Below are 20876 nucleotides of genomic sequence, written 5' to 3'. Positions count from 1 at the left end.
ATGAAACAGAAATCTTGGGGCCGTATATACGTAAAGACAATTGAAAGCAATTGGTTTTATAGACAACCAAAAGGAATAAATGTTCAATTATTTAAACATGTTCTATGAATTTAACAGCCATCTCCACCAAAAACTGCTACTATGAGATAAATATGTTGGACTTCTGCATTCAAAGTGTGTTAAAAATCTGTTACCGATGCCTGGAGTAAAAAAAAATATTGCAACTTGTATTACGAGCCTTTAATGAAATTTGACTGGATGACTTAATTTGTTGTTTGTTGCATTTGTTTCAGGTCAACCAGTTGATTCATCCAAAACCCCCAAATCAACAACCACCTTTTTTTTGCCACCATCAAACTAATATACTACTGTTATTCCTGAAACTATAAACTGACAGCATTCAGCTTGTAACTAAAACACGAGGACCTTTTTCCCTCCCGGCCTGCAGCAGCCACCTGTGTCCTTTGCAAAGGATTCTAAAGGGACATTACTTATTTGACCCGTCCTACACTGTCCACCTTCTCGGCCCTTACACTCCTCTTCGGAACCGAAGGTCTGCTCGCCGGTCGGGTCCGGCTGGAGACCGGTTGTGAGAGTTAATTTGCTTCCAGCGCTTAAAACATCTGAAAGTCATTCTATTGGAATACTGTTAAACCATTTCAGTGCCATCTTGCAAAAAAAGGATGTATTTCACAAATTGGCTTTTAATCTGTTCTTATGTACTTTTTATTCTTTTTCAATTATTTTGTATTAAACATTCTCATCAATACTAATTAATATAAAAATCAATGAAGTACTACATTTTACAACTGCACGCAATTGTTGGACAACCTGGATCATGGGTTCAGTGAGCTGCTCCTCATCGACCTCCACTATCATCCGACGGATTTCCTGGTAAGGCATACGGAAGGAACCCAGGAAGATGGCTGAAAAGAAACACAAAAAACACAGCAAATGTTATGGTAAATAAGAATACAATTTACCAGCAATTACAGGTATTATTCTAATATTATAACGACTAACATAATAATGAAACCTGAATAAATGACGAATAATGGTGTGAAACAAAAAAGAACAGCTCAAGGACTCATGAAGAACGTGATGTAGGAACCAAGAGGAAAATTAAGTTAATTCTTCATCAGTTTGTGCAGTTGCACAGACATCAAGCTGCTCTATAAAAAGTGGTTTAGCGAGCATGAGGTCATCAAGCACGTGGCACCACGAGGGAATGAATGCAAATGCCTCGTCAGGATAAGTCATTAGTGAAGCCAGAGGTGCCATCTGATGAAAGACTTTGAAGGTTATCTGGACACCTGAAGGTATTTGTTGATAACGTTATAGGATTATGTAATATGTAGCATATTGAGGGATTCAGCCTTAAATCAGCATTAAAAGCATTGCTACTGGTAACCAAGGACGTGTCCTTGGTCGCGGGGTGCAACGGATCACAAACCTCACGGTGCAGTTGGGATCACACATGTCGAGTTAGAGATGGGATCACACATAGCGTAGCACAGATTACACGCGGCTAGGAAAATTGGCCAAAGTACTTCCAAATTTCACTTCGGACTTCATTTTTTTTCCCCAACAAGCTGAGAACCGTCGGCAAGAGCTGGTGCACTCGAGGCCGCAATCACGCTGTGGTGGGAACATGGGTCAATCTGTGACATCCGTTACACCACTAGCCCTGGGTCAAAGTTGGGGGTAGCCAGTAATCAAATTATTCAAAATAAAAAAAACTTTTTGCATTCATTCAGTGGAGATCTGACTGTGTACCTGGTCTTTCTTTTTCCTGGTAACATGAGTCTAAATGTGGAATAGGTGAGCAGTGTAACTCTAGTGCTAAAATTGAATTCTAACCAGTTACATAAAATATATTCGCACCAGCATTACAATCCCACATACATACTCATTTCCCAGACTCAAATCAAAGCTTTTAGAGTCTTTACCGCCTATGGTGGCATTAAGCGCCTACTCTGTCTTTTTCTTTTTTCTCCTTCCTGCTCTATAATTTCCACTGCGTGATTTATCACCGTTACTGGGCTGATTAGTCTCATTTTCTTTTAATACATGAAACAAAGGTCACAGCTCCCCTTGATACAAGCCAATGAGGTGCTAAAATCCGGGAGTGCTTAAGAGATCAGCTGGATCCCCATTAATGCCGTGTGCTTTTAGAAACGGTCATTTTAGGACAGAAAGTGTGTGGGAGCATTTTGCCTCCCCCTCCTCCCCTCAATGGGTGCTTAGCTTTGATAATTAGCTCGGCTTTAGAAGACATCAGTCACAGGTAGCACTGGCCAAGTATTGTTTCGCTTTAATTGCTATAGCGACCAGGGAGGGTAAAATTCATTCCCTGCCAAAAGTCTCCATTGCGTGTCACTTTCTAAACTGGAAAGGAACATACAATGAGGGATACGGAAGATGACTTAAGCCGAAAGAAAGGGGAAAAAGTGAGAGAAAAGCGTATAGTGAGAGCTGAGAGGAAACAAACACTTACAAAGATTCTGTGCAATCTTGGGATCCAGCACCTTGAGCTCTTTGATTCTCTTTTTTATGGATTTCTTATCCTCCAGATCCTCCTCTTCTTTTTTGGCTGATGAAGACAGAAACACTCAATTACTATCAGCACACGGAGGTTATACTCACACAGATGCATGCGCTTCCCTGCACGCCTGACTCTTGTATGGTACACAGATGTAGACAGAGGGGAGATTATGGTATTTGCATATCTTTCTTCCAGCGGTTCAGGTACAACATGAGGACGGGGCGACAGTGGCTGCAATGTTGAAATTGCCCAGTTTCTTTTTATTTGTTCATAGAGTTAAATTATGCAGACATTTCACAGACGCTGAAATGTTTAAAATGAACCAGAAAAATTATTTATGCCCCTTTCTTTTTGCATTCCCTTTTGTTTGCGTGTTTACATATCTCTCCAAACGATTAACGACACAGACTGCCAAGACAGAATGCCTCGCCGCGAGAGCAGCATGGAGAAGGGGATTATGGGAAAGCGCCGTGATCACACCGCTGACGGAGTACGGCAATGGGTGAGGCACGGCTGCTCGGTAAACACAATGTTGCAGGCAAAGTAATCAGGTTACAGGTGAGGGGTAAATCCGTTCCGGGTCACACGGAGCCAGGTGGGTGGGCTTGTGTGCCGACGGTAGACATGAGAGGTCTGCTTTACGAACAACAACAAAACAACCAACAACACACGTAGATATGCGCACACGCACACCCATCTTAAACTGCAGCGCTTCATGGTTGGTTTTTAATTATTTAAGACACCAGATTAAGAGTACAAAATGTGTATCCCAGGAGCACGCTGGGTAATTGTCTGGCGCTGTAATTATGGTGTGTATGGCGAGAGGAGAGGGGTCAATCCACAGGAAAGGTATTTCTACTGTTCCACATGGGCTTGGTCTTCTTCTGTCAGGGATCCTGTATCTAATTAAAAAGTAAAGAGGTACGCTGGGAGCTCCGGCGGAAAAAGAATGTAAGCATGTCCACAAGCACAGAGAGAGAGTGCTATCCTTCAACTTACGTGGCTCCTCTGTTGGAACACTCTCCTCACAGTCTTTCAATGCATGAGAGAGGAGAAAAGAACAAACAAGGAGGACAACGGGAAATGTGCACAACCGGGAAAGGGAACACGGGGGAGAATGAAGAGATGAGAATGCATTTTTCACAAGAGCGCACCATGGCCACCGCAGCCTGAAGCGCAGGCGCTAACCCCCCCAAAAAATCTTTTTCTGTGATTACAAACACATAAGCAGACGTACGTGGCACATTTTCAACTGGTCAAGAACTGGAATGGTAAGTTGATAAATCTATCGGGCTGTAGCTATTCTTTTGATATGTGATATTAATGGATTTAAGTAAAAAGGAAATGTCATCAATAAATGGTAAATGCACTAGCTTAGCGTTTCTGACATAACTAAATTGAATATGTCCCCTTTGGGGAAAATTGTGATTGGCCGTCTCAAACAAATGTTAGATTCATCAACAACTTGTTGTTGTCCTATAAATGTTGCAAAGATGTCAGTAATGGGTTATATGTGGGCGTATGCTTACAAAAACAAAACTTTTATAGCAAAGCAGCAATAAGACATATATCTCATCTAAATTACTGCAAAGTGCTTTACTCTCAGATTCACTCAAGCGTTGAAACAAAATAGCGTATACTGTATTTACAAGCTTAATCAGTTTCCACCCTTTTGTGTCGCTAACAGAAAAAATGAGGTTTCCATTTTTAAAACGACGGGTACAAAACGATCCAGACTGACAGAATAAACAAGTTGCTCCAAACAGGCATGAAGGACGGCTGTCACTTTGCATCATCTGCCAATTCAATAGAAGCCCTTCTCATTTCTGCAGCCCTCCACCTACTTGAGTAAATATGTTGAACAAGTGGTGATGCAAGGCCCTTTAGATTGTCTGCTGAGGGCAGATCAGCACAGGCTCAAGATAGTGAAAACAAATACAGGAAAGCATGTCCAATTATAAATGCATAAATAAATACTAAAAGAGAAACCAAGTTGTCACCATTTATCTGCATAAATAAATCAAGTATTTATTCTTACGGGAGTATAATCTTGCATTTGACGTTATTGGGTATTAGGATGCAACATAAGGAGTCGACCCTCCAAAGCCTCCTGCTTACTGCATTAAGATGTCATATTGATCTCCTCATCATAACTTATAGCTTCACAGAATCTCATTTATTCCACCTACACTTTCTCAGACACACAAGGAAGCACACCGCAGCAGCGCATTAAGCACCTTGTTGCAGTGCATATAAACAGACTTGGCTGGGTCGTATAATCCATGAAATCAGTCTCACATATTACTGCAGGGGCTGCATCCATCTCCATCGCACAGGAGATAGTGATAGGACACAACGTTTTGCGCACACACACACACACACACACACACACACACACACACACACACACACACACACACACACACACACACACACACACACACACACACACACACACACACACACACACACACACACACACACACACACACACACACACACACACACACTACCTCAGATGTTATCAGTTAAATCAGCTAATTAGATCGCCCGCTCCCAGCATCGCCCCCCCCCCCATCTCTTTGGCCTTAAAACCATGGTTCTTCAGGGAAAACCTGCTCATTATACCTCGGCCAATTAAAATGTCCCGCGGTGGGGTGCGGGGGTCAGAGGTCACTGGTTAATCAATCAGATGGCACAGCGGCTGTTGTAGATATCGGATCGCGCCATCGCCCAGGAAGATAAGAATACACTTGTGAGAGCGCCGCCGCGGGGAGTCTGAGTCGCGGCGCATAGGTCGGCGCAAAAGCCAGGGAAGAAAGTCGGGGGACACAACGTAGGTATGTATGACAAGATGTGAGGCCAGATGACACACAGAGGAAGAGAAGAGGCAAAAAAAGGAAAGTTGACAAAACGGCAGCTAGATGTTCCGAACAAAGCCGTCGACTGGAACCACAGTTATCACGAGGCGTTGGGATGAGATGCCGCGGGGAAGGGAAAGGGGCGGAGCTCCGTCACACGACGGGGGAGAGAGCAGCGCAAGAGAGACCGACACAGAGTCAAGTCCTCCAGTTGAACGGCTGATCTGCTCCGCCGCGGCAAAAACAGGGCGGCCCGTGTTCCGTTTGAGCCCTTTCATGTGGAGGAGGAGGAGGAGGAGGAGGAGGAGGAGGAGGACGAAGAGAAGGACACGCTTAGCATTTTTTACCTGGAGGGGGGGACCGCAAAATAAGCGTGTCAATTTGTGATCGTGTCTTTGGCTGAACTGGGAAAAAAAAAAAAAACAGAACAAAGAGTCCTGGGTGTAAAAGAGGAAACGCCGTAGTGTCTTTCTTGAGAAAAAAAAATGGTGTCAAGTAGAAATTTTAACGTTATCCTTTCAAGCTAAATAATCCCACTGAATGGTTTTGATCCGATCTCTGCCGCCTGACAAAATTAAGGCAATGTGAAACATTGCGCGCATATGACCCCCACCCTCGTCCTCCAACCCCCTCCCCAAACAGCCGCACTTCCCACAAGGCAGTATCAGTGAATTGTGCTTTCAAAGCACTAAAGGGAGTGGTGGATGAAATAAAACTGCTGTGAAAGAGCATGACTGATGCTGTACATGACAGGCAGGCCTCAGAGACGAGCAAGTAACACCTAAACCCCCCCACCCACAAAAAACCCTCCTCCTCCTCCTCCTGGCACTTCATCTTATCAGGCTGGAATTCTAATCAGTAAAAACGCTTTACTGGAAGTGCATTCCTTTTACACTTTATACACACACACACACACACACACACAAAAAATCCTGACATTGATAACGTATAAAAATAACAACCATGCACCCAATGAATACTAATAATTATCCAATAATCCCATACATTCTAAGACATCATTAGGTGACTTGGTCTGAGTGAGAGAGATGAGACACTGTGTGTGTGTGTGTGTGTGTGTGTGTTCGTTCATATATGGACGAATCAAATATTTATCCAACGATCCGACTTCCTGTGGCGGCATCGCGCTCTCCGCTGACTCTTCTCCTGATGAGACCGTGTTATTCATGGCATGTTGTGGTAAACCCGTCGTCTCCCCTCCCAGGAAGCAGATACACAAGTGCGTGGTGAGGGGGAAAGTTGACAGGCCAGCAGTCTTGAAACGGGTAATTAAATTACTGTGGTGTTTCCAACGGCCAATCAAGGCACTCATGCAGGTAAAGTTTAAATCACTGCTATTAGGGTAGTTTCTGTAGCAGGGATAATATGGGGGGCTCGCCAGCCAATGTGCAAACACGCAGGCACGCGTGCACACGCACCAACACCGCCTCAAGCAAAATCCACTGCGAGACAGCTGATGCACAGGGGGGGGGCTGGCTGTCTGCAGCAAGTGAACAAATCCACCGTTCCAACACATCTGTCAACTCCACAGTCAACAGAGGGGGGGGGGGGGGGGGGTGGGGCAGTCAAAGCCGCCTGTTGACTCGCCGCATGGTTCTGATCCAGCAAAGTCCTGAACTTCAGTCGGCCCCCGACATTAAGCCGCTCGGACCAATCACGCCCCCCCCCCGCCTCCCCCCAGGGTTGGTAGGCGTGTAGAAACCAGTGAGTGCGAGATCACAGTAATGAAGTGCGCGGCCGTGTAGTGAGCGAGCTAATCAAAGTGGACCATGGAGGGCCACCTCTTCCTGTGATTCAGACGAGATGACCCAGGGACATAATTAGTCGGAGACTTTCATTCTGATAGCAGCGAATTAACAGACTTCATTAGGCTTTTCTCTCTCCTCTTCGCCACGGCTGCAATACAGAGATCCATCCTTAACCAACCCGCCGAATTGCTCCGGCGTGAGCCTCAGCGACTACGGCGCGCCGGTTGATTGCTCTTCCCCATAAAAACAGACGTGCCCCACGGAGAGAACACCAAGGTTCAACCTTTCAAAAAAAAAAAAAAAAAAATCCCAGAATCTGGACTGAAATTATTAACACGCAATCAAAAGATTCATTAGGAGCTTGGTTTAATCAGCAGGTACTGGCCTGTGGGGATGCATTTAGCCGCCGCTCTATTCTCAGTGGCGTAGTGCCCTCTAAAGGCCTCTCGAAGCGCCACCCTGCAAGTGTGTGTGTGAGTTTGTGTGCGGCAAAAATGTGTATTTTTGGACCACACTGTCACATCAGGTATGCGGCTTTATTAACTGGGTTCCATTTTGCGGTGTGACAACATCAGTCCGATCCGAACAGTTGTTAAGCCCACCCTAACATCTCCCGAGTCGCTCAGTCGATTGATGGCAGCCCAAATCATCCATGTCTAAAGTCATTTGGCATTTTCCTGTTTCTCTCCCGGTGCAGCACTGCACCCCCCCCCCCCCCCCCCTCTCCCCTCGCCGTGCGAAACAAACCTACACGTGTGGGTGAAGAATCACCGCGGAAAAATAAAATCTCAAAAGGAAATACGTTTTTAACGAGCCAGCCCATTACTTTGTTGATATGAGAACATAAAAACACAAATTGGGAATAAAGTGAGGTAGTGATGCTTGAGAGACTGTGGTGGAGAGAAGGGAGAGTAAAAAAAAAAAAAAAAAACAGCTGAGGAGAAAAAGGCAAACTGAAAAACTAACTGATGGGACACAATGACACTGTGTGCGTGTGTCAAAGTGACCTTTTTAAGCATTTTTGAATAAGCCTGTTAATGAGTGCTCAAAGAAAATGTACAGTATTCAGGAGCCATGATTTACTGGAATGTGTTTGAACGGCGAGCATTTAAAATATATATACAGTATCAGTTAAAAGTTTGGACACATTCTCATTCAACTGAATGAAGGCGTGTCCAAACTTTTGACTGAAGCTTCATGAAAATAGTAAGCTGGACTTTTTCTAGAAAAGAAAAAAAAAAGCCATCCGTTTACTATGACGGGACTTTAGCCTTCAGCGAGAGTGAAAAGAGCCTTTAATGATTATGCATTTCATGATACCTCTCATAATGGCACAAATTTTCTGCAGCCGCATGAAAAGTCATTACAGAACTAATGATGTTCTTCAAAATGTCACAGCTAAAGTCGAGAGAGCAAGAGAGGGGAACAGAGAGAGCGAGAGAGGGGGACAGAGAGAGCGAGGGGGGGGGGCAGAGAGAGCGAGGGGGGGGGGCAGAGAGAGCGAGAGGGGGGGGGGGGGCAGAGAGAGAGAGGGGAGAGACGGGCTGTGTGAGAAAGTCCATTTGATGTGAACAGCCATGTAGCGGGCCAAAGCAGCACTAACGAGACAACAGTGTGAGACTGGCGCCCTGCTGCTCCCCTCAGATACTCGCAGTGGTGGGTTACGCCGTGTAAGTCTTTTTAGCAGCTGATTATATCTGCTAACCTCAGCAGACGTACACACTTACATTTACACCCAATCGCTGCGCAGACGTTTATTCTTAGCTCAAAAAGCCCAAAAACAAACAAACACTTTTTTCAGGCGTTTTATTTTATCCACTTCTTAAAACCCACCTGCGACCTCGTCTTTTTCATCCTTCCTGCCCGACTTTGGTGTCCACGAGCCTCCTCAGCCGGCCCGCGCTCTCCTCCACATTCAGAAAGCCCCCCCCCGACCCCCTCCTCTCGGCCGTACGCACCCACCTCCAATTCAAGAGGCCGATTTCCGTCGCTACACGCCGACGTTAAGTGGCTCCAATTCAGAGGTAGTCTGGGGGTTAACTCGAGGGAGGGGGAGCGCGGCGCCCGATGATCACCACGCTATTAAGTGTCTGAGTTCGACGAGCTGTCGGCACTGACCTCCACGTGGGAGACTGCGTGGGGTCACGTTGCGCTCCCGGACCACTCAGACACCCACACGGCTTGACCCCCCCCCCCCATCTCCAACCAAATAAAAATAGTATGTTTGTGCAAGCTGACAAACCCAAGAAGGCGCTTCCAGGTCATAATCATATGGAAATGGGGCGTCTAATGCGAGCAGCGGGGAGAGAGCCTCGTCTTTGACAGGCTGCAGAGCCGCTGAGAACACGGCCTCACCGCTACGAGGGGGGACATTTGGCATCCCGTACCTCCTCCGTAACTCCTGATAAATGATTCACTAAAAGTCGGCTTATGTTGGGGCTTTCATGCTGAACTACGTTGTGTGCTCACACAAACACACACACGTTTTCGCGGTTGTCTGCGATTCTGAGCACTTTTAAACAATGTGCAATGAATCATTGGTCACTGAAGTGAAAGTACACTAATACAACAAGTTACAAACTTAAGAAGAAACCAAAAAAAGCACCAAGAGTACCTGTTGTAAGGCTGAATTGCGACAGTAACATTGCACAACACTACTGTACGCAGTGCCTGAATGCATTTAATATTTGGTCTTGAGATGTAAAAAACACTTTTCACAACACTTATTTCAGGGCATAAAGGCTTTTCATCTAATGCCCCAGTACTATATTTCCAGCCAGGTAGTGCACAGCTGTAGGAGGGAGATTCCATTACTGACACATGATAACTGCTGCGCTGCATTCTGTACACAGTATTTTAGCAACATTGGATTAAATGTATCCTTATCAAAAACGATCTCGGCAAAGAAATAGATGTATTTGCATCAAAGTCCAGGTCTTAGGAATTATATTTTGTGGGAATTTTGTGTCAAATTCATTAGATGTTACATAGTTGGAAATGATAACTACAGCACTGCAGAAATAAGAGCAGTACCAAGCAACAAGATAACATAGCATTACACCCCTCCCCGCACAAACGAATCATCATTTTGTATGCATTTACATTCCAGTGGACACATAAATATTGAATACAGGTAACCAATTAATTAGTGTATAGTAAAACCAACTTTTGGGGTGAAGGGTTTTGACCCTTTTTGCTAAGAGGTTCATATAATTATTTTTTTTGTAAAAACTGAGAAAACAGCCATAACTAATTAGGCTTTAGTTTGATAACATTTACATACATTTTTTTAACAGGTGATAACGCCATTAATATTCGATAATTCCACTATAAATATATTCACAGAACTATTTCACCCATTTAGTGTCAACGCCTTTCTCTCTCTCTCTCTCTCCCTCTCCCTCCTCTTGCAGTGCCGTGGCGTTGGAGGGGAGGAGGGTAATTGAGAGAGGGGGGCTATTAGCAGAAGCCTGTATCCAGGAGAGAAATGGCAAACTGATTTTGTGATCTTTGAGAGGTTTCTTTAATTGGATGTTATTTATGAGCCAAAGAGAAGCCCGGGAAAGGGCAGCTTTCCCAGCACTGCCACGATGGATTTATCTCTCGGCCATCTCTTGATGAACACAGAGATGGAAAGAAATAGCTTGTTTATTCCAGATGTAAATTAAGATGCCTCTACTAAGACGGTGGATACTAGCACGCACACCTTTTTTTAGTTCATTAGTCAAAAGTTTGACAAATTTATCTCCAAATATAAAAAAAAGATAATTTAGGAGGCAAGAGATTAATTGGACCCTTACATCAACAAAGGCCTTAGAACCCCCCCCACACACTTTAGGTTTAATTCTAAGAGATTCAATAACATTTGATAGACGCAAGCAAAGGCGATTAACTCTGCTATACACGCTTGAAGGACACATGAGCCAGGTTAATATTGTTCACCATGAGACCATTTGCACAACTACGACCTGCAAAGGAATCTACACAACGCTGATCACATCAGATGGACTTTCTCACACGGACTCATGAGCAGCGGTCCATCACAATTCAGTGAAGGCAAACCTGGGCTGCAGATCGAAACCCATTCTATCCCAACGTATAAACGAAAAAGGAAGCGCAGAGGCCAGATGTCCAAGCAGAACAAATATACACTTCTTCTCAGGTCGTCCGGGGCGAACCTTAGATCTGAGCTACTCCGCATTTGCACTTTTAAAAGCAAAGACCATGGAAGAAACCAGCCGGTTCTCAATAATAAAGTAGGAAAAACAGGAAAAACACCACAAAAAATGTCTGGGAATTTTTGTCACTTTGAATATTGAATACCAACTTCCCCTGATGATGTTTCTGTTGAGGCTTTCAGGGGGTCTAAAGTGTGAATTGGTATTTCACACACTTGCTGCAAACCATTAAATCACAAACTGCATTTTCAGGTGGAGAAAGTAATATCCATAATTCCTTGCAACAATTTCCAGATCTCTCAACAGAATGTTCACACACATTTCTGGTACATAGAAAAAACAAAAACTAACCATTAAACGATGCAATACAAAAGAATAACAGGCAGAACATAATATCAACATGTGATAGATGAGAACTATCATAAAAAATGTATAAATAGTTAAAGAGGAGCCACCGCCTTGTTGTTTCATGGAGAGGACAATGCTGTTTAAAACATGTTCGCTACAGACAGGACCCATGAAATGAATCAGTCCCCGATGTGTCTAAATCCCATTATGTAAGCAGCCCCGCTCATTGACTCCATGACATTTTTATTTGGTTTTCTACTTCAAAACAAAAACTGAGTCAACGGTAAATCCGTTGCTGGGACGCGTGCAACAACACACGATGCATAACAGCCCCCAATGAAAAAACTACTCCACATATCGCTCAACCCCCACCTGCCGCTGCCTCTTAAACATTCTGTGATTTTCACTCTTTGGCGAACACCCAGAGGTCCTGCCATCTATGTTTTATCTCCTTCTATTGACAATGAGACAAGGCGAGCGCCGAAACCACAGTAACTGCTGAGCGATCCGAGAGCTGTCACATTCTCCCCGAGCACCAACTCGCTATATTTGTTTCTCTTTTTTCTTAAAAGTACAGAGCAAAACAAAAGAAAGTTTTTTTTTCATTCCTTGTGTCAAACTTTAGTGATTCAAATTGGATGCATTTTGAAGAAGTCACAGTCCTGTCCTTTTTGTCACACTACAGCTCATCCAGAGGAAGACAAGATTTAAAGCCATGTGTGAAGCGCAGTTCAGATTGGTACGGTTTGATTAGAAACCAATCGTTTATATGGTACGAACCCAGCGAAAGTGGTATTATGGCCGTAATGGTCGGTTTGAGCAGATGAGCTTCAAGAAAAGCATGTGAAAATACTGCAGAGCAGCCGCTCCATGTTCAACCAAACACGTCACCAATCGTCAATATAAATGCACCATAGCAACAGGGCATGAGCCCTAATCTACGTTACATTGACAAACAAAAATGCCCAGCCGTTGCATAAACTCTAGGCAATGAGACCATGAGCAGACAGTGGAAAATGAAAGAAACGGTATTCATTCATATAAAAAGGTATTCATTTCACGTCACTGCTGAGAGCTTACAACGAGGCCACCAAAACAATCAGCCACTCAGTAGTTTCATGTAAAAGAATCGGAACGCCGGCCAGATCCTTGTTTAAAGGATGTGAAGGAAACACAGCTTTGAACCACCGTGTGGAAGGCACTCACATGAACCTCCAATACTCTCGAATAGAGCTAAGGGGATGAATCGGACCCGCAGGTTTGAAACAGTGAAAGCGGTACAAGTTATAACATTGATTGAACTACGACCAGGAAAAGGAAAAAGTGCAAGGTGAATTAAATCGATGGGGGGCTTTTCACGCAGCACTTAGCCCCGGGCCAAGAAAGCTTTCCCGCCAACAGGCCTCGCTGGCCCCCATCCCGCGGAGTAACCAGCAGTCACGTGTCTGTCAGAGGACATTCAACCCTCGGCGAGTGGACGAGCAGCGTGACCCACGTGTTAACAATGTGTGTCAAGGAGGCGCGGGGGGCGGGGGGGCTTAGTTATAGCCCCAGGCCAGACGTAGCTCTGGTAACGTTAAGTGGTGTAGGAAGCACACTCCTCTCAGACTACAGCAAAATCAGGGAAGGGTCACGTGATCCCCTGCACAGTTTAAAGACGAATGATTTACCTGCACTGACTGTTGATGGAGTATTTTTATACTCGGCCCAATACTGCACACAAATGTCATTAGGTCATGTGGTTATTATGTCGGGACAAATACCAAAAGGGGTTACGTTTTAATTACTAAATAAAAAATAAAAACTTATGTTGAATTTATCTCACCGTATCTCAAATTGAAATCATTAAAGCGGAAAATCTGCCCACGTTCCCGTGGCGGCCCTGCCAGTGTTGACAGTAAATTAAGTGTGTCAATTGAGGCAATTAATTCCATGCAGAGGAGGCACCTTCTTATTGTTATCTTATGTAGTCTTTTACTGTATCAGAGAACCTTCCATGATGAAAAGAATATGTGCAACTCTGTGTTACATTGAATCCATGATACCTCTATATACCACCATACATGCTACTACCATACATGCTACTACCATATATATATATATATATATATATATATATATATATATATATATATATATATATATATATATATATATATATATATATATATATATCACACATTCTTTTTGATCACAAAATATGCTTGGATTCTAAAAGACAGAACTAAGGAATACATTGAAATTAGTTGAAATTGAAATTGAAATTTAAAAAGTTCTGTAAAACATTTAAAGGGAGTTCATAGGGTCCTGGAAACAACGGGTACTGGAGATTTGGGAGAAAAGCAACTAATAGGTGAAAGAAAAAGAAAAAAGAAATACTAACCTTTGGTTTCTGTTCCAGAGCAAAGATGATGGCAGATCGTGCAGCCAAACAGAAGATGCGAGCATAGAATCAAGAAACAGCAAAGGGGAGAAACAGACGGAGCAAACAGCAGAAGAGCTAGTTAGTGATTTCTGAAGCAGGCATTATTTCAGACAGTGTCAGCAGAGAGACAACAGGAAGCAGTGGTGCGGTTCATAGATTCAGTCTGCGTTCATAGTAAAAAAGCATCTTTGTTATGAAACTCCTCGCGATAACGGACTCTCAAGACGTGTCACTTCATGGACAGTCTCCATGTTTTACTAGTGATTTGAGTCTCCAACGGCATTAATAGTCAATGATATCAGACATCACAGGCCAGAGCCCAATGTCCGCTCCCTTAACTCGGACATAATATTACACGCTACGGCATGAATTAGCAGACCGACTTCCCCGTGTACGGATCCAATTTGTCCTTGACATGCAGAAAATGATTTGAATGGTTGGCGAGAGCGGACTCCGACTATTCCGAGTTTAAGCGTGAAACAAATCCATTTTCTCAGTGACTTTAAATCCTTCGATGCGTGTGGATACTTCCTACCAGATGTAATTTCAACCGTTCAAGTGCAACCAAAAATGACTGTGGTATTAAATTACCAATTGTTGGAACGCCACCATAAAAAGTCACTTCAGTGCGTCTCGCCACATGGTCATTAGACAGTTTGTTACAATGAATTACAATGGCGCTGGAGCTCCTGGCACATTGTGGTCCCCGTCTGGAAGCTGCGTGAGGAAGGACTCCACCCGCAGTACAAAGACTGCAATCAAAGCCTTCAGATGTCACGGGAACATGTTGAAGCTCGGAGTTCAAAGCGGCATTAGCTACGCTAAATTCATAATCCACGGTTATTAATCACAATGAAACCCCCCTCACTCGTGGATCTACTGCTTGCGGAGACGCAGCCTTCTGCCAGCCAAGGAAACCGATGTGCGAGCAGGTCCTACTGTACAGGTACACCTTTTCAGGTGAGGGTTCATTTGTTTGGGTGGATGGATGAAGAGAAAAAGAGAAAGTGTAAGCAACTTTTTATAAATATGTTTCAAGCATCCATTATGTTTTTATTAATACCTGAAATTTGACGACCCGTAATCCATTAATGATGTGTTAACATGTTCTAACAATGTTACATGGCCTGTATGTTTCAATGAACATGAAACATTTGTGTTACCTGTTACACCTATTAAAAGTAATTTGATTAAAGCTGCAGCAGAAGTTCAATCATTACAACCCTGCATCCACAACATTCCCCACTAAAACGCAACAGACACCACCTGAATTTCAGTGGGGCTATTTCTTTATCTGACTGTTTCTGATGGACAAAATGCAAATTACAGACCAAATTGATTGATTTATCAGCGCTTCTTAGGGTAGGCCCAGTAATTAGGGATTATCTATCACAGTTAAAGAGGAGATTAAACTACATTTTCACCAAAATTCAAAGAAAAAAGAAAAAGAGCCTTGCATTTATGACGACGAAGAAAATATTTCAAGAAAGAATGCCAACTGTTTGCATAATAAATCAACATTCGCACACAATTTATTAAGTCCATACTAGCTCCTTTCATGTACAAAATGTACATGCTGAAAATGTACGCTGCTGAAAGCACTGTGGGATTGCGCCATTATACTTTCAGACAAAGCCCTGAAAACATCAAGAGCAACATCCGCACTGTGCCGGCACTAATTGAAAGGTTCCCCTGGTCTCTCATGATTAGGAAAGGCCGGTTAGATCAAAGGTTAGCAGAAACCCGGGAAGCCGAGACTTGAGACGAGCACAGAAATCAACTATTATTCGGTATGGTCCCATTTTATTTTGTTCACTCTGACCTCTTAAGTCTTAAAAAAAAAAAAAAAAAACTAATTTACCGCAATTCATTCTGAGAGGAGATAAAGTGTGTCTGACCCCAAAAATGAACAACGACCCAGAGCCATAAAGTATATTGCTGCTGTGCCTCGAATGTACTTAGTTAAATATAAACATGCAATATTTATAAATAATATATCTACATTTTAAGTCTGGTTGAATGTCATTCCAGCCTTCTTTCCACACTAGTAAGGATACAAATTTACATAAAAGGTATTTTCATTTACATTAAGTTGAGGTCTACTAGAAACAACAGCGACGGTCCCACATGGCCATCACAACTCGACAGCTTGTGTACACGAAGGTCGTGAGCCTCTTAGAAAACAACAGCGAGAGGCACAAACATCGCAAAACATAAATTAATATTTAATACAAAATTTTAAAAAACCCTGAGCGAACCCTGAGTTTATGTTGTGTATGGTTTTAATGTTTAATGCGGATCCAGATGCCGCTGCTCTTAAGCAAGATGAAACATGATACTACATGGCTGAGCTAATAAGACGACATGCACGTCGCGCCCCCTCCGCCGGGACGCGGGACGAGCACAGCGAAGACACGGTTTCATCCCAGTCTCATGAGCGGTCTGCAGTCCCCCCCCACGATGAGAAGTGTCTCGTAATTACTGTAAAGGCACTGGCTGTGGGACATCACAGTCTGCGGGAGGACATGCGTCCTTTGTACTCTCTAGAGAACACCTGCGCGTCTGTGTCTGTCTGTCTACCTGTTTGCCATTTAGATTGCCTCCATTATTCAGCGCCTCGCCGCAGCGGGGAACAAGGGGGTGCGCCGGTGTCTAGTTGAGGGAGCGGCATGGAATTGTGACAGGTGGATAACACCTGGATGAATAATTCAAATAGACATGAGCTAGCAGAGTAAGTGACAAGACAAGAAAGAAAACAAGACGTGTGAATAAATCATTAAGTGGGGCGGGGGGGACTAATAGACCACGCACAGAGGACAAGACTGATAACATCTCATGCTACCTCCTGCTTTGACTTTAATCATTCCAACAACCTTGTACATGAATATTTCTACATCATGCCAGCCTCACTAATGTGAGTGGGTGTAACTGTGGTGTTTTTCATACCGGGAACCAATAATATTGACGTTGAGAGGAAGTTGGCACAATCACAATATTGTTTTGCTCGGTGTCCTGCATCAATATATTACATCAGACGACGGCATTGGCAAGAGGAGACGTCTTAATAAATGAAAATAAATAAGCCTTCTAGTTCATTTAGCTTTAATAAGAAATACGCTTTAAGCAGAAGAGGAAATTTGAACTAAGAACTGAAAAATAAGTCATGACCATCATGCGAAACTATCTCAGCATCCATTCACCCAACATTTGCCTTCAAGGGTCGGAGAAAGCTTTCTAGCCCTTGCGATTCTTCTTCAATGAAGACACACTAACAGTTATTCTGTAGCGGAGAACGATTAAAAACACATTTACGATGTTATTGCTTGTGTTACCACTTCAGCTCGACTGAGAAACGCTGCCATGTTACTCGCTCGCACCATGTTGAAAACTTGAGCAAAGTCGGGGGACAGAAATTTGGGACTTGGAAGCAGATGGTGCGATATCAGAATAAAAGGGTAAATATAGACTCAATTAACAAATGATAAAAAAAAAAAAATTAAGTCTGACCTGTTCTTTGTGAACCAAAAGTGAGAGCGACTCTCCCCAGTAATTCCGGTTTTGCGTATTGGTTTTCATCTGCCTGCACCCAGAAACAGCCCTCTGACATTTCCTGGGGACGAATCTGAAAACAAACATCCGCAGTTGAGCACACCTAGTCAATATGTACGAGCACATCGTTTGCAGATATTATTCAAATATAAAAGCCAAACAAGACCAAATGAAATCAATCTGCTGGACTATTTTCCTTCCAGTTCCCAAAGTGAATGTAGGTGCCGGGAATCCGTAAATAATGAAAGTTCATTTTTTTGGGGTGGGTCACAGAGCTGTAATCGTTAAAATGCTCTCTAAAACTGGCTGAGCAGCTAAGCTGGAGTTGCAAGTTTGAAATCTAATTACTGAAGAAGTTCCCTAACTGCTTTGTCCCAGACATAAGCACATGTGGGTGCTCCATACAGCTGTTCCATACGGCGGGTCTTCCTCATGCCAACTTAAAATGGCAAGCATATGGTTTGGTTTGCCCGAGCACCTGTACATGTACAACGTAGATTAAATTATTAATCAAACCACAAACTAATAATCACCTGTGGTGTGAACCAATATTGCTCTGCACAGAAAAACATCTGTGCAGGTACCACTAAGGCTGCTCTGACAACAGCGCCTGATCAGCTGTTTTCTTCAATCATTATTACTTGCTTGGCACAGTGTTAGGGAGTTGTTGTTTAGTTTTAGAAAAACATCTGTACTGTTCAGGTTCTGCCAGTGAACATCAGGAGCAGAGGAAGAAGGAGCAAAGAAAACCGCCACTATAAGTATCTGGCCTAAATTTTCCCCAAACTTTTAGTCACCCATAGTCCAGCACAAAGGGAAAACTTCGTTTTTTCTTTACCTTGGACCAGTTGAGCCGCTTCATGGCGGTCTCAGGCTTGAAATCCTTCTTCGGCCTGAGGCCATAAGGCAGCGCGTGTTGAGTGGGGGAGCCTAGAAAACCTCCAAGCCCCAGAGGTGGTGGAGGGGGAGCACCAAAGGGAGGAGGCCCTCCGGGTGGGGGAGGTGGGGCGGGACAACCAGGTAAGGGAGGCGGAGGAGGCGGCGGAGGGTGAGCAGGCGTGCCTGGTGCGGGAGAAGGAGGCCCGGGCGGCAGCTTGGAGGACGGCGATGCTTGTCCAACATGGGTCGAGGACAGAACCACCGGCACAGACCCAAACTGCAGAGAAATAATGCCCATGTAACAAAACAAACAGGCACTATTGAGTTCCCCTGGAGCTAAGCACTTAAATACTATAATCACCACATCTCAGTTCTCAATCCACGATTATTATACTGAAAAGATTGTCTGTGTAGAGAGAATGGAAAACACATAACTGAGTCTTCGTGTTGCAATAGTGATGATACTTGTTGCTGAAATAAAGTTAATTGTTGATTTAATAGTCTTCAAAGCCTTAATTCAGAATATAAAGACAATTCAGCTTTTCAGACAGTTGATCGGGTTTAGCAGTGCTAAACAAACCTTTCCTGGATAAATAAAATAAATGGGGAATTCCAATAGCGCAAAAAAAAGAAAAAGAAAACGATTTCTGAAAGTGAAAATGCTGCAGACTAAACGCAGCATTTGTCAAGTGTGAAGCGCAATATGCTTTCCTCTTTAATACCCCTGTGCTCAGGATAACTGAGGTGTGGTCCCTCAACCGTCATGAAGAGGGAAAATGTTAAAAAACAATCAAGATTCTGTCCAGAACTTTCCCACAATGATTAGTTCCCCCCCCCACCCATTTTTTTTTGTGAAGCTAAAAAAATCAAAATGTTATAACTGAGGCTACAAAGTTCCATAAATTGTATCATACAGAGCAAATGGCTTATTGATCCATGCAGCGGTTTTAGATTAAAGACGCACAGTAAAGGTCAGCACTGGGCCTGCAGTGCCAATGCATGGAAGCCACTGTGTGGAGGGTTGGGAGGTGGAGGGTTGGGGGGGTTGAGAGTGTGGGAGGGGAGGGGGAGAGTAGCCTCTAGAGGGAAGAACCCGCTCGCTGATTTAAGAAGCCCACGAGCGTGTGTGTCGTTGAGTTAGACTGACGCAGAGGGACAAAACCCAGGACACAAGGTGTGTGTGAGTGTGTGTGTATGAATGTGCTAGAGTATTCTTTGTTTGCTCAAAAAATAAATTCTCCCCTCCTCTCTGAGCGTGGAGTTATCTTGCAGTGCCAATGCATGGAAGCCACTGTGTGGAGGGTTGGGAGGTGGAGGGTTGGGGGGGTTGAGAGTGTGGGAGGGGAGGGGGAGAGTAGTGATGTTGAAGAGGGTTGTCAGAATAAATTGCTTTTAGAACAATTTCTTCTCATGGGATAGAGATCAGAGAATTCAGAAAATGCGCAGGGACTGGTCAACGTTCTCATTAGACTTAGTGTCAGCTAGTCAGTGGAGCCTCCGTGTCAACCCCAACTGCAGGCTCCAGCGGATAGAAACGACAGCCCAAAATAACGAGCATCTCACTAGGAAGTTACATTTGCAATATGCCAAATTTAAATGGGGTTGTTGGAGTAATTTGATCCAGTGGCTTTCTTCGCACATCTTCTACCCGGCGAAAGAAGGAGCTCAGTGGAGCCGAGGGGACAGTGGAAATGGCGCAGGTGAGTTACCTGGGACCTGAAGGCCTGCAGCTCGGCTTGGAGTTCAGCGATTTGTTCATCACACTTCACCAGCTGAGCTTGTGCCTGCTGTCTACTCAGAAACTCCTCTTCCGACTGGAGAGACAAACACGTGTCCAAGTGACAAACAAGTACAGGATGATAATAAATGAAACAAGGAATTCATGGAAGCAACTGTTTGATAGAATCAATATTTATTTTATATATTTTTTTAGTTATAACATATTTTATTTTTTATTCGTTTCCTGTTCGACCTCACACAAGTGTGTGTGTGCGCGCCTGTTTTAAATACTGTTTTTGCGTTGCAGTGAGATACATTTACAACAAAATATGAACCATAATATGGTAACTCTGCCTGTAGGACACAAAGACAATATCTAAAGAGATAAAGGAAGAATAAGATCTGATGCCTCACTGTTTTCCAACTGAGAAAGCGTATTTGTTGTAAATGGCAACAAATAGGCTTTTATTTACCGTTTGGAAACTGTTTGGTTTTGTTGATTGTACAATTGTAAAGTGATCAATCTGATTACTATCTCATATCCAGTAATGCTGTTTCAAATGAACAATTTTCTTGTTTTTTTTGGTAGGGAAAGAATCAAAGAGC

The 20876-nt window shown here is 43.6% G+C and overlaps 1 protein-coding gene across 3 annotated transcripts in view; it reads right to left on the bottom strand.

The window, feature by feature from the left end:
* Window positions 1-20876, bottom strand: part of LOC120835445 (protein diaphanous homolog 3) — a 123826-nt gene that overhangs the window by 69926 nt on the left and 33024 nt on the right. For all 3 annotated transcript variants that reach the window (XM_078085244.1, XM_040204411.2, XM_078085245.1), the window contains 5 exons: window positions 20261-20365; window positions 18511-18828; window positions 17631-17745; window positions 2498-2593; window positions 832-926 (listed from right to left, as the gene is read on the bottom strand). In XM_078085244.1, the coding sequence (XP_077941370.1) occupies window positions 832-926; window positions 2498-2593; window positions 17631-17745; window positions 18511-18828; window positions 20261-20365 (729 nt within the window). The remainder of the gene's footprint in view (window positions 1-831; window positions 927-2497; window positions 2594-17630; window positions 17746-18510; window positions 18829-20260; window positions 20366-20876) is intronic.

Source organism: Gasterosteus aculeatus, chromosome 12 (assembly GCF_964276395.1).
Source record: "Gasterosteus aculeatus chromosome 12, fGasAcu3.hap1.1, whole genome shotgun sequence".
Lineage (NCBI taxonomy): Eukaryota > Metazoa > Chordata > Actinopteri > Perciformes > Gasterosteidae > Gasterosteus > Gasterosteus aculeatus.
This window is presented reverse-complemented; position numbering and strand designations above follow the sequence as displayed.